The sequence below is a fragment of the Narcine bancroftii genome, chromosome 6, assembly GCF_036971445.1.
Source record: "Narcine bancroftii isolate sNarBan1 chromosome 6, sNarBan1.hap1, whole genome shotgun sequence".
In the NCBI taxonomy this organism is placed as follows: Eukaryota; Metazoa; Chordata; class Chondrichthyes; order Torpediniformes; family Narcinidae; genus Narcine; species Narcine bancroftii.
Window position 1 is genome coordinate 38,323,628 of NC_091474.1, and position 15,350 is coordinate 38,338,977.

A 15,350-nucleotide genomic window follows, 5' to 3' on the forward strand; every position below is an offset into this window, starting at 1 on the left:
GGGAATGGAGGGATAGGTAGCACATGCAGGCAGAGAGGATTAGTTTAATTTGACATCATAGTCAGCTCAAATATGGTGGGCCAAAGGGTCAATTCCACTATTTGACACTTGGATATTTCTAATTTCTACGTTGGTTAATTTCTCCATGTAATTAAGATCTCCAGTATAAGATGGATTTGAGGGTGATCGAATCTCTGGATGGTCATTCATAAATACAGGCCATTCAGTGCCAGATGTTTTCATGTTGGGGAGTGGGTGTATATTCACTTCAGAATTTTATCATGATCCAAGGCAGTCAGGTGACTGGATTTGCACTGTGATTTGGCAATATGCCTGAGTACTATTTGTTCATGAACTATTAGAACTGGAAGTCAGAACTATACATTCAAGTTCATGGTATCAATGATGCCTGCAAAAATCATCCTTGAGGGTAAAGGTCGTACATATCTCATCATGCAGGTATGGAAGAGATCAAAAAAGCAGTCTAGACCAACAGTTTTTGTGATGCAACTGCGTACTGCAGGTTAGAAACATTCCGTGAAGGCCTCCTGCTGTTACTTGGAAGAACCAAATGGTGTGAAAGATAAATACAGCTGTTACCAGCCAATGAACGCACTGCCCTTGTGCAAGCATTGTCTGCTGAGCTGCTTTGGGAATTGACTCACAGGCGGGTATTGCAGTATTTCCAAAGGCAGTTGTCTCTCTGTGTACACACAGGTGTTCAGGTAAGGAAAGATTACAGGTGCGTTCGTCTGATTACTATTTTCCAGTAATCCCTTGACAATGACAAAGGGAAGCCCAGAGAGGTTCCAGGACACAGCATAGTATAAACCAATCTGTAAAAATGTCCTAGCCACCAGATATAAATCTGATTCTAAATTCATTTATAACAAAGTAATCCAAAGAAACAAAACCGATTATTGTCAAAGGAAAATAAATAGTAGATGCTGACAGTAATAATTAGTGAATGAGAACGATTTAAGAGTAAACAACAACTTGTAGTTGTGCAGCATCTTGAAAAGAAATTCCAATGCATTTCAAGTTCAACTTTATTGTCACATACACCAAAGTGCAGTGTTAATTTGCAATCAGTTCACCTGGATATCCTATACATATTGTAATCTAGCAAGTAAGACAAATACAGAAGTGTAGAGTTAGCAAGAGAGATCAGTTAGTACAGAGAAAAAGCCACTTAATTTTACGCTTGTAAGGATCGTTCCAGTAGAAACTGTCCTTGAATCTGACTGTGCATGATCTTAACCTTTCATTGTGGCCTTCTCTACATCAGAGAGAGTAGATGCACCTTTGCTTCGCCCACATCAATGAGAGGGATCTCCCAGTGGCCAACCATTTCAATTCTGCACCCCACTCTTATGCCGACATATCTGTCCATGGCCTCATGCTCTGCCAAACCAGAGACACCTGTAAATTGGAGCAGCAACACCAAATATTCAGTCTTGGCACTCCCACCAGATGGTATTAACAGTGACTTCTCTGTTTTTTTGCCAGATCACTCCCCATTCTCTCCTATCCCTCCATCTTTCTTCTAGCTTTCTACATCCTTCCTTCTCTATTCACATAGCTACCCCCCTCCCTGTTTTCTCTTGTGCTCTCCCTCCCTTATCCACCTGTATCCTCTCGGCCTGTGAGCCAATGCTTCACCTCCTACCCCTTTCCCTCCACCCTTTTTTTCAGGCATATGTCTACATTTTTCTCATACCTTGATGAAGGGGGTCACAACACCCAAAAAGTTGGTTCTGTATCTTTATCCTTGCCACATAAACTACACTGTTTGACCTACTGAGTTTCTCCAGCATTGTATTTTTACTTAAAATGGGGTGCATCTTGAACTCTGATTTTCTGTTTTATTGTCCCATAATACAAAATGGTCGAAGAACCATTTCTTACTTAAATGACAAAAAAGGAGCAAGTTTCTGCTCTATTGCTTATCAATATCATCTTGCCCACATAGTAGAGAAAAAGAGGAAGAGATTATTCATTTTTAATACTCAGGTAGGGACATTGAGATCTTTGGTTCCAGTTCAGCTCCACATGCTGGTAAATTTAATAAGCCCATTGTGGTTGGTGAAGATTACTCTCAAAACCTGCCATGGATCTGGAAAATCTCGCAGCAACTTGCAACTTGGTTCTGGTCAGTCCAAAGGAATTGGTGCCTGAATTGGGCTTGAGGACCCTCAGTTCTGCATTGAACTGAGGACTGTGCCTAGCACAGGCAGGCACCACAACCTTAACAGTGTCTCGAACCTCCACTCAGGTTGAGCACATGTTGCTACACTGCCTTTGTTATGAAATTAGAGCAGAGTTAAGATCATAAATAGCATGCAATAATTTGATCAACAAAAGTTGTCTCAAAATGTGATCTCAATTTTATATCATTTGGGTAAGAATTGATATTTGTGGGCATAATCTGAGAAGAACAATTGCAGAATATGGCAAGGAAATTAATGAAGTGAAATTCTTCTACTAGTAACTTGTGTAATAATTGAGATGGATATTAATTACAAGATTTGCAAATTATAGAACATTTCAATCTGGAACTGATTCAATAGTTTTCCTGTTTTTCCTTTCCTTGCAGGCTACACGAATGGGTACAATCATGGGTGTCTACTTTCCCTGCCTGCAAAATATTTTTGGAGTCATATTGTTCTTGCGTCTGACATGGGTTGTAGGTGCCGGTGGAATCATGGAATCTTTCTTCATTGTCCTCTTGTGCTGCTCCTGTGTAAGTAATCATTCCCTTTCCACATGCGCAGCTGGCAGATTTGTTATATCTATTGTATGACATCAAACTAAAAAAATGCATTAAATCCTGTTAATATTTCCAAATGAAATGCTGACTGAACTTTTCTTCCACTTACCCTTAAGAATAGTAAAGCGTAAAAACTGAAAGTAGAGCTTTTGTTGTAAACTAACTTGAATTCAACACATAAATCTAGCTATGGAGCAATGTTCTGGCAATTTATAGATAGTTATGTGACTTCTCTGTACAAGATAAATATTGAATTAAATGTATCTTATTCAATCAACCAATAGACAACTGCCAACCCAAATGTGAAAAGGTTTGTATAACTCAATACAAGGCATTGAATTAAAAAAAATGAAGTCCCCAAGATCCCAGAATCAATTTGCAGATGGTGCGAACAGAGCCTCCCCAAATTTGGAACTCACCGTAATAGTTATGAATGAATGCATATTGATGCACAGGTTCTTCAGGCAATTAGCTGCGATTCATTCTGTTACAATTGTGGGAGTATACGCTTAAGGAGTATGACTGCACTTATTATCGGTTGTAAAGTTTGCATCAGAAGCTAAGTACAAACAAAAATCAGTGACAAAACATTTTAGGTCAGTTGAAGTAACACAATGTGTCGGCATCATTATGCGATTAAACCTGCTAAATTCAATAAAAGTTCATTTAATGTTTCTCCAACTTCCTAAGTGAGATACAGCACATCTAAAATTATCTTTGTGTTCAGCTTGAAGTTGTCTGTAATATTCACCATTTTTTTTTCAGGAAGCAATTGTTGGTCAGTGTAATCAGTGTACATTTGAGCTGAAGCCTTTTTTCTCAATGCTACTCATTAAGGTATTGGAGGAGCATGAAATTGGTTGAGATCCCACAGGGTATCGTGCTGTCCAATTTAGTGTTTGTCTTTGTGTATAAACAAGCATTACGCATTTTCAAACTGGATACAGGCTGTTTTTATTTTGCAGGGGAATTTGCACAAGCGTGTGAAGTCCAATTTTTAACCTTTAGAAATCTAAGGAAATGGACGATTGAAGAATTAGAAACACATTTAATTTCCTTCTTTTACAACTTTCCTCAACTTTTGGGAAAGCAGCAAAGAGGATTTAGCATTTTAATATCCATGACGCCTGAAACATTCTGCGCTTCAACAACTTCTGTTCCCTCATATGGATGATCTATGGGTTGGAATATGATTAGGGCCCTTTAATTTGATTATCAGAAGAGGAAGGCACTGTTATAAGTGAAGACAACACTTAATTGCAAATCATTATAAGGTCCCCAGTGACTGTCATTAAAGAGCAAACATAAGAGAGTCTGGGAGGATGCCAAAGGGTTTCGATCTGTCTTCTGAAGAGACTTTTTGGACTGCACAGTTGCAATTATTTTTCTTCATTCCTAATGAAAAGCTTCAAGAAATTTAGAGCTGGAACAGTGATCAAGTCTGCAAATGAGGGCCATAGGCACATGCCTGTATGTGCAGAATACAGGTGGGAAAGTTAATAGTGGACTGGGTACATTGAGCCTGAAGTGCCTTAGTGGGTCAGAAAAGTTTCCACGATTTCTACATCTTTTATACACTCATGTAGGCAGATCACCAAGCAAGAGCATTTGCATGTGATACTATGCAAAAGCACTGTAATAAATCCAGGCTGGTGAGCTGAGAGCTGAAGTGACTGCACCCTACTGCTGTTGATCTGAGGCATCTGCATGGTCCTCTCCACCATGTGCTCATGGCTGTTATCCACAGCATCATCTGCTGTACCAACCCTCCATCAACTGCCTAGCCCTACCCACCCAATTCCCCAAGTGTTGAATTCTTTATACTGAATAGTTTAATGGTGGTTTTGTGAATGTGAAGATATTGGGACTCATCAGTGGGCCGTGGGCTATCATTTCATCTTCCTTGACCTGGACTGACAGAGGTCTCTTTCTTCAGTCACAAAGGATTAACTATGATGCTTATAAACACCAAAGGCCCTAGAACAGAGGAGCCCAGGGACACAAACCTAGCCAATCATTGGCTAGGTTACCTTAAGAGGAACAATAGGGGAAGATTAGAAGTGAGCGAGTGTGGATATGAAGAAGCAAGGTTGTGAAAGTGTCTGGGGCTCTGCCACTGGTACAGATGGAACTATAAAGTAAAAGCCATAAACATATCCCCATACCTCTTCCAGTCTAGCGCCCAAAAAAGTAGATCTGACAAGGATTATTTTTCCGTATCAGAATCCATTAATAGAATAGTAGCCATCGATCACTAGATCTACTCTGCACCTTTAAAGAAGTACATAATGGACTCTCGTTGTTTTTTTTAAAAAGCAGGCAAGCACAGGCAGTCTCTGGATTGTACAAGGGTTCCATCCCTGAAAAGTGCCCATAAGCCGATTTCTCCATAAATCAGAAATATTTGTTTTCTGAAGCAACCCCATATTGTATTGCTTCTACACTTGCTACCACATAATTTTTTCATTACATTGAATAACCACCCTAACACTACTTATAATTAAAATAATGATATCGATATGGTATCCAGTCATTAATGAATATCACAAAATATGTTATTATTATTATTGTTACTACCATGTTGCATAATGTTTTAAAAATGTGTGGGAAAATTTGTGTGGAGTTAGGCTTCCCAAATCATATCATCTGTAACCTGGGGATCTCCGTGATTAAAATCACTGAATCTAATGGGAAGGTTGCAGAAGCCCAAATCCTTATTTTAATGCCTCTCACACTCTCCACTGCTGGTAGGGATGGAGATAGGTGAAGAATTTAAACCATAGCTAAAGTATCTCCTTCCAAAGATGTGACTCAATGTGTGGTTGGCAATGTCAAAATGCTAGAGCTGAGTATAAGGCAGTGGCAGGTGCTTTCAGTTCCACCCAAGTGGCTGACATTCATTTTATGAACAATTGATGTTCCACTGATCTCTGATGTCACCGTGGCTGGTTTTAATACGTTATACAAGCCAGAAAAAGGCAGCAAAAGACAGCATGACCACTGATTGAAGGCAAGAGTTCTGCTTGACGCAGGGTGATGGTGTGAATAATAACTGTTAAATGATTCAGTGACTCCAGATGGAGGAATCATTCTCCCACCATCAATGACAACACAGTTCAGTGTGACAAACCCAGCCAGGGAAAGTGAAAATGAAGTGTCTATCAATCTGGCTTGTGCACAGAGATGACCTTGACTAAACTAAAGTGGTAAAGACTTTCCAACAAATAGACATTTCTAATCCATAGTGCCACTGATGCATGGGTCCAAAACCAGATACTCAATAAATTGACTAGAAAATTCAGAAAGTTTTCTCTCTGATTTAGAATTTGTTACCTCAAGGAGAACGAAGGCAAATGTGGATGCATTTAAGGGGAAACTGGATAAACATATGAAGGAGATTAGGACAGATTATGGTAATAAGTTTAGATGAGGTTAAGTGAGAAAACACTATTTTAGTGAACTGCTGTAGATTATGGATGTACTTATACATTATTCATAATGATGCGTGATGTTCATTATAAATCTGTAATGTTCACTCACATTACAGCAATTTTTTTTTCTGACAAGTTGAACTTGTCTCAACACCAATGTTTTAACTACCCATTACAACAGCTTCTTCCTAGGCACACTCTCAGAATTGGAGGGGAATCAGAATCAGAATTTATTATCATGAAATTCAGTGCTTTTTGCAGCGGTATCAGTGAAAATATTCAGATTATAACCGTGTTACTACATTACGATGAAAAATAAAATAATAATGGCAATAATAGGGCACGAAAGGTAAGGCATTGTCGTTGGTTCATTGACTATTCTGGTGACGACAGCGGGGAAGAAGCTGTCCTTGTGCCGCTGAGTGCTCATCTTCAGGCTCCTGATGGCACTTCAGTTCTGTGGGTTCAGGGATAGCTCAAGAGGCCGAGGCAGGATCCAAAAACTCTGCACTGTGGGAAAGGTGCAGGAAGGATGGGTGGTGAGCACAGGCTTGATCTAACTTATGCAAGTTCCCAATTAAAAGGCCAACTAGAACACTCCTTCTCTCTTTTGGATAATCGTGGGGTGTCAAAATTATTCAAGAAGACTGAGAACATAGTTAATTTGCATCTTCTGTCCTCTGGGTAATCTCACAGGATGGCAGAGATAATGAGAGTTTATTGCCTTACACATAAATACAATATACAGATGCATGGAAATTCTTACTTGCTGCAGTCAAGCAGGTACATAATATATACCAATTATAATTGCATACATTAAATTACCCCAATATGCCAAGACAGAAAAAGAGATACTAAATATAAAAGGCTAGATAGCTAGATATTCACAGTTTCAATTAGTGCAAGAAAAAAGTGACACTTGAATTGTGCAAACAGATCGTTTGATGGTCGTGGTCAAGTTTATAATTAGGTATAGAATAGTATGGAGAGATTCAAGTCCTCGATAACTGTTGGATAAAGACTGTTCTTGAACTAAAAAGTGCTGGTCTTCAGGTTTCTGTACCTTCTGTCTGAAGGAAGCATTGAGACCAGGGTAGTGGGCCCTTTATGATACTGGCTGCCTTCTTGAGGCAGTGTCTCACATACATTAGGCTAACTATTTTAGGTGACTGGTATCGGATGTGCAAATGATCTGGCCTGTCCATTGAAATATGCTGATTGTAATGAGATCCTCGATGCTGGCCATATGGGTCTGCCACCAGCTGCTCACTCATCTAACCAGTGGATTTGGAGAATTTTATAAAGATAATGATGGCAATTTGAGGTATCTGCTGCAGATTCTGTGCATCTCTGAGGCATACAGAAAGGCAGGGATCACAGCAATGTGGTAACCATGTATTTTGTGCCAGGTTTGAGATTTATAAATACCAATTTCTTCAGACGCCCAAAGAGGCAGAGAGAAATATCAGGTCTGCCTTCACTGACACTTGACTGTAATCCAAGTTGCTCATGACAATGAGTATATTCCAGAAAGTTCCTTACTAGCTTCTTTGGATGATCTAGGTCATGATGGAGTGTCACTCTCAAACATCTGTGCTGCACATAAAAAATCCTCCATGACTCATACAAAGCATCTGAATTCCAAAATTGTAGAGTTTTCTGAGAAAAGTCTAGTGCATCCATCTTGGTATAATTATAGCATAATTTCAGTGCAGATGGTGAGTGACCCAAAGATGCAATTCACACCTCCTCCGCAGTCGAGTTTCCTTATTGTGTTTCGCAATGACAAAAAGCAGGAATAATTCCTCTTGGTAACAACCACCCACTTCTTATAACATGCCTCTGCCACTTCCCAACCTCATCTCAATAACATTCTGCAGTGCATGAGGATGCTGAAGAAGAGGGCACTACTAAGACAGTGGAGAAGGAAAAATCGCAGCGTGGAGAGCCACGGTTGGCACAGCGGTTAGCGTAACACTGTTACAGTACCAGCAATCAAGATTAGGGTTAAAATCCTGCGCTCTCTCTAACTAGATTGTATATTCTTCCCTTGTCTGCATGGGTTTCCTCCAGGTGGTCTGATTTCCTCCCACCCTTCAAAAAACATACCGGGGCTTGTAGGTCAATTGGGTGGCTTGTGCTTATGATCTCCAGAAGTGAGTGGAAAATTGTTCTCCTTTGGGTTGAGTTTCGACTGCATGTTGCCATTCTTTGGGGGAATCCTTAGGTCAGCATTTACTGGAGAATTCACCTCCATGTTCAGTCAGAATTCTCTTGGCAATTTTTCAAAACTGTTCTCATGAAGAAGCAATTCTTTGGCTTGGCTTCGCGGACGAAGATTTATGTAGGGGGTAAAAAGTCCACGTCAGCTGCAGGCTCGTTTGTGGCTGACAAGTCCGATGCGGGACAGGCAGACACGATTGCAGCGGTTGCAGGGGAAAATTGGTTGGTTGGGGTTGGGTGTTGGGTTTTTCCTCCTTTGCCTTTTGTCAGTGAGGTGGGCTCTGCGGTCTTCTTCAAAGGAGGTTGCTGCCCGCCAAACTGTGAGGCGCCAAGATGCACGGTTTGAGGCGATATCAGCCCACTGGCGGTGGTCAATGTGGCAGGCACCAAGAGATTTCTTTAGGCAGTCCTTGTACCTTTTCTTTGGTGCACCTCTGTCACGGTGGCCAGTGGAGAGCTCGCCATATGACACGATCTTGGGAAGGCGATGGTCCTCCATTCTGGAGACGTGACCCATCCAGCGCAGCTGGATCTTCAGCAGCGTGGACTCGATGCTGTCGACCTCTGCCATCTCGAGTACTTCGACGTTAGGGATGTAAGCGCTCCAATGGATGTTGAGGATGGAGCGGAGACAACGCTGGTGGAAGCGTTCTAGGAGCCGTAGGTGGTGCCGGTAGAGGACCCATGATTCGGAGCCGAACAGGAGTGTGGGTATGACAACAGCTCTGTATACGCTTATCTTTGTGAGGTTTTTCAGTTGGTTGTTTTTCCAGACTCTTTTGTGTAGTCTTCCAAAGGCGCTATTTGCCTTGGCGAGTCTGTTGTCTATCTCATTGTCGATCCTTGCAGCTGATGAAATGGTGCAGCCGAGATAGCAATAAGCACCCAACAAACACCTCGGAGAGGTGAATTCAGTCAAATGTTACTTTGGTGGGGGGAAACTGGTGTGCTCCCAGTTTCCATCAATTTTTGCAGATGTTTGGAACCTATGGTCAAAAAAGCTGGTGGACATGAGAATTTATTTGAATATAATTAAACAGCTATTTATTTATATGTTTGCTTGTTTATTTTTTATGAATATTCTCTAAGAGGAATACCAGCCTTTTAAATAATATTTCAATATAAATAAACACAAACACGAAAAAGTCTATAAAATCTGGTCAACTCCTCTGTAGGCTTCAGCCTTAGTGAGGAATCCAACTTTACTCCATCAGAGAAGAACAGCAGATGCCAGATAAGTGAATTTTCTGGTTGCTTGAGACTATGTGTTGCGCAATTGGAGCAAGGCACTCCAATTTTAAACTTACACATTTTTTTACGGATTTATTTTCCTCATTGATTTTGACGGTTGCTTCAGGCTGCCATTTGCTTGAATTCAGGATAACAGGGATTTTGCAGACCTTCTTCTCTCCAATAAATATGCATGCTGAGATTTTTGGGCAATTTAACTCTGTGAAAGTTTAAAGAATTTAGAAAGGAAAAACAAATCCACAATTGAGGAACAGCATCAAACTTTACTAAAGGGTACAGAGGAAATCAATCAACTGTACAGTTTTCTGCCTCAGGCTATTTGCTGCTTTGAAAAAAGCAGCTGAGATTTCCTTTCACTGCTTCTATTTTCTCTGAATAGGGATGCATCCTTGACTTTTGGGGAGAGCCACAAGCACATTAACAAACAATAACTGTCCCTCAGGCTCTGCTAGCACCTCCAGGCTGTTGGCATAGTTTTCAATGGTGGTGATCATGTCCCTGCTCATTGGAGTCCGCAGGGACTGGTTCAAACCCAAAGATTTTTAACTGGCTAGAGAATGGCTCAAACCAATCCTTTTATCTAGCTGAATCGTGATATAAAACTTACTTTCAAAATAGGACAAAAAGTAAAAGTAATTGTTTTTTTTTAAAAAGCTGATTTTGTGGGAATTAAAATAGAAAATGTTGAAATCAGTTTCGGCAGCATCTGTGTAAAGAGAAACAAAGTTAAAATTTCAGATCATCACTTCTGACTAAATGTCTTGAAATGTTAACTTATTCTTTCTGACTGGCTGCCTATCACCAGCATTTTCCATTTCTATTTTAATTTCAGGTTAAATAATTGCAATAGAACATTTGCACTTTTTTTCCAACTTATAATGTGTAAAGATGCAATACATCCAACTCCTGGAGTTTAATTTTCCCTACACTTGCTCAGTTTATCAGCTATTATTTCCCCTCCCATTGTTGACTCTGTCTCGCACCCCACTTGCACCATCTGATCTGCTGAGTACTTCCAATATTTCCTGTTATTATTTGAGATTTCCAGCATCTGCAGTTTTTCTTTGCTTTTAATAAAATTCCTTTGGAACAAAATAACTTCAGAAAACAGTGAATGTCATTCCTTCATTTTTAAAAGTGAGGAAGCATATAAATTGACCCTGTTGGCATGAAAAAGAACAAGAACTTTTGCTCGTGATGTATGATGATAAAATAAGTTCCAGAAAAATACATAGAACACTACAGCACAGTGCAGGCCCTTCAGGCCACAATGTTGTGCTGACCAGTGTAAACCTACAACAGCATGGGTTTTAAAAGAATATACAACTTTCACTATCCTTGTAGTTGAATAATAAATGGAAAGATAGATTTTATACTATCTTTCATATCCCTTATAAAATGTTGTAAAATCCTTGTAAAATGGTCTAAAGCTCTTTATAACCAATGAACTATCTTTAAAATATAGTCACTCTTTTAGGAAACAAAGCATGTGAATGAATAAACACAATACAAGGAGATGCCAATAGATCAATGAAGTGATATTGGATCTTTGTGTGGAACTTAATGGCAGCAACAACAATTTGGTCCTAATGTCCTCTTTACCTTCTGGAAACTGAGCATCAATTTGAGTCAGAAATACAACTCCACTCTAATAGTGTTCAAGAATCATTCTTGATGTCAACCGAAGAACTTGGAGACAACTGATCTGAAATTACATTTTGCTTAAAATACACAGAGAAAATTGGCAGACTGGTTATGCTGACCAACCAATGCTGTTTGTTTATGGGTGCATCCCTTTCACCTTCCCATCCCTTCCCCTACCACCCCAACCAATACCAAAAAATTTTGTACTGAGCTGCATCTGAATGGCTCCCAGTGCTGAACCAGCTGCTGCCAAATATTTTATAGCTTTTTTTTTGTTACATCAGATATCAAAGACGAGGAGAAAAAGCTCATAACAATACAGCTCAACCCAGTGATCAAAAACCAAGATTCAATGAACTTCATAAAAATCAGATAGTGCTGCAAATTGATTTGCATTTTTGAATTTATGAAGTAAGTAGTTAGATCCAGTCAACCAGATTTCCAATCATGAATTTCTGATTGAAGTGTTGACATCAGCAGAGAGGAGGTGTGGACCAGGGATCATGCTACATGATAGAATTGCTATTCAGCAGAATGTTACTCCACCTGTTTGCAACAATTAAGTAAGTAAACAGATCATGTTTGGCACAAGAAAATAATACATTTTCTTTTTTTTATTTTATTTTCATTTTTTTCAAAAATTTTACATAGTGACATTTTAAATATACAATATATTAAACTTTTTTCTCACACACACAATCAAAAACAAAACTCCCTCCCTCCATCCCTTCCTCCTTCTCCCCTTCCATACATACAGATCCATTCACCATCAGAGCTTACACATTTTTTAAGTATGTAGAATTCAGTTGGAAAAACTACATTTTTATGTATAAAATAGTTACTTTTATACCCTTTTTTGTTTCTTTTTATTACTGCACCTACATTTTCTTTTGCATGATGTAAACATTCCATATTTTTGTGGTACGCCCAACTTCCCACGAAAAATTTTGAAGTCATCTATCATCGCCCATGATGCATTACTTCAGTGCAATCTATTAAACAAATATTTCACAGTGCTTTACCTTCACGACATGTTAATGGGGTAAATCTATTTCATTAGGAACTTAAGACATTTTAAAAATTGTCCTTTGTACACTGAATATTTTCATCAACAAATGCTGATAAAAACTTACCAGGCAGGCATCATCTATTTTATTCATTTAAAAACACAATGCTGGAGCTCAGCTAATCAAACAGTGTACTTTATGTAGCAAAGATAAAGATACATAGCCAGCTTTTCAGGATTGAGCCGTTATCTACTTTATTCAATTTTGAGTCATAATCTTTGCTCACTGGAAGGCCAGTGTCATCTAAAATCCTTGATGAGCATACTCAGAGACAAATAGTAATTTTGGTGCAAGTCTCATGAGGTCATAAGCCAGCCAGTGCTCCTTAGCCTAATCTGATCATAGCTTGCCACAGACCATCATTAAGCAGCAGCACCCTGTCTTTCTAATTGATAGTGGGTGAGTCATGAATGGAGATCTTACAAAGGGGAGCTGCTCTTAAATTTTCTCTGCTGTTATGGATAGAGCACCAAGCAATAAGAGGCAGCTCCACATCCAAAATTATTTATTATCATCAGTGCAGTGAAAGACAACCTCAAAGTAAAAGTTGCTTCCGCAGCTGTTCCAGCCAAAGTTAACATAGAACTGAGCCTTGGCTCAGTGGAATATAACCCACACAACTGACAACTGTTCAACAAACTCCTGAGTGTGAAAGTTAACACCTCCCCCATCTCAATGATGTTTGCAAAGGAACTCCATGGTTAGTTTGCAATTCTTTTTATGGTTTGTGTTGTTTGCTGAGTTACCCAGCCATTGTGCTGCTACCCAAATTATCTACTGTTGCCATCAATAGTATTTTGACAGCAATTACATTTACCGCTGTAATGTGTGTGCTTTTCCGATAGTAACATGGTTAAAATGGAAGCGAATGCCTTAAATATTACTGCAGTTTTTTAAAATATTTTATTTTTCACACTATGAACCATATTAACCAAAATACACACAAACATTTCCCTCTTGAATATACACAGTGTCATTTTCTCACCTTTTCCCCCCTCCCTCCTTCCCACCCCCCTCCCAACCCACTAAACATCCAACATATATCATACATTAAACCCATTAAACAATGTCATCACACAATGAAAATAAACAAGAAAATTGTTTTTACACACTGAGTCAGTTCATTTCATCTTCTTCTCATTCTATCATTTTAGGGGGTGGAGGCCCTCTCTGTTGTGTTCCATGTATGATTCCCAAATTTGTTCTAATAATGTGACTTTATTTTTTAAATTATATGTTATTTTTTTCCAATGGAATACATTTATTCATTTCTATGTACCATTGCTATACTCTCAGGCTCTCTTCTGATTTCCAGAAAATGTATATAGATTTTTTTGTTACAACTAAGGCTATCATAATAAATCTTTTTTGCGCTTCATCCAGTTTGAGACCTAATTCTTTACTTCTTATATTACTTAGAAGAAAGATCTCTGGATTTTTTGGTATGTTGCTTTTTGTGATTTTATTTAATACCTGATTTAGATCTTCCCAAAACTTTTCCACTTTCTCACACGCCCAAATTGCATGTACTGTTGTTCCCGTTTCCTTCTTACAGCAAAAACATCTATCTGATACTGTTGGTTCCATTTATTTAAATCAGTTATCCAAATTAGTGAAGGTATTAGAGGTCTACATATTTACCAAGAGTTTTAAACAAGTTAAAATTTTCAACATTGACCAACCCCAAGAGGAACAAAGGATGAGCAGGTTATTGTTGATATGTGTCTCCTTCAGGGGCAATCTTTATGTCCCCATTGACTAGATGTATTGTCTTCTTTTGCAGACTATGCTGACAGCAATCTCGATGAGTGCCATCGCCACCAATGGTGTTGTGCCAGGTATGGAAACCAGCATTTGCAATGGATAACACTTGTGATTTGGGGAGGGTAAATGGATGAAAGTTGTACGGTTGAGAGTCTAAAAGTAGGAAGAGTGAGCAAAGCCTGTGGACAGTGTATGCATATTAGTGCTTGAATTCTCTGGCCTTATTTCTACTTCATCTGTGAGTACAAGATAAATTGAATCAGTGCCCCACTCAGATGAGACTGTGATCATGGAAGATTAAATCAGTGAAAGGTAGCCTCAGATTAACTCTGTGATAATGCAGCGGCATTTCTTCCCTTTATTTCATTAATCCCCAGTGTTTGACGGTATTCCAGAAAGAGCCCAAGTATCTTGCTCAATGGTCTTGTCAATGAGCTTCGCATTCAACTCCTCTCCATGTACTCATTCTACAAAGAACAGTTCATATATGTGAGACACCAGTTCATGTCCCTGAATTAGTTAAAAAAAATGACATTTTAATGAAAGTCTTTTTTTAAATTTCATCCAACAGTTTCTTTTTCTCTCCATTCTCACATTTAGTTTTGCTGCATCCAATTTCCACATCATTTCTGTTGATATTCTTTCTTCTAAGTACAGTTCTGTTCCATCTACTAGCTTAGCCAAGCACAACTGAAAATTGTCATTTAAAATCTAAGAACCTTGTGTATTTGAGAAATTAATAACTCAGTCCCATCTCTGCTTCATTGTAATGACATAAGCGGTAATTTGGGAACATCCGCAGGTAGTTGTTGCCTTGCAGTTGATCAACCAAATCCAAATATCAATCTTCATCGACATTCACATTTAGGATTTCTCTAAAGTCTGCCTGAGATCAATTGTTTCAACCCTAATGCACTTAAGTTTCGATGCAATTGTTTTATTTCTATTTGAGTGCTGACATTTTTGGAACAGTGTATAACCTTCAGAGAGAAGGCAGAGGAGATTTACCAGACTGGTAGTGATGTGCAACTCCACTTCAATGGAAGTAATGGATTAGATGGATTCATTATAGAATCATCAAATCATATAGCATGGAAGAAGCCCTCCAGCCCAACTCGCCAATGCCAAACAAGTTGGCATTCTGAGCAAGTCCTATTTACCTGCATGTGATCTATATCCATTCAACTTATTTATCAGTCC

At 39.0% G+C, this 15,350-nt stretch overlaps 1 protein-coding gene across 1 annotated transcript in view; it reads left to right on the plus strand.

The window, feature by feature from the left end:
* The window catches only part of slc12a5a (solute carrier family 12 member 5a), a 715,472-nt gene that overhangs the window by 561,850 nt on the left and 138,272 nt on the right, over positions 1-15,350 (plus strand). The window contains exons 4-5 of the mRNA XM_069884657.1: positions 2,597-2,743; positions 14,170-14,224. Coding sequence (XP_069740758.1) covers positions 2,597-2,743; positions 14,170-14,224 — 202 coding nt within the window. The remainder of the gene's footprint in view (positions 1-2,596; positions 2,744-14,169; positions 14,225-15,350) is intronic.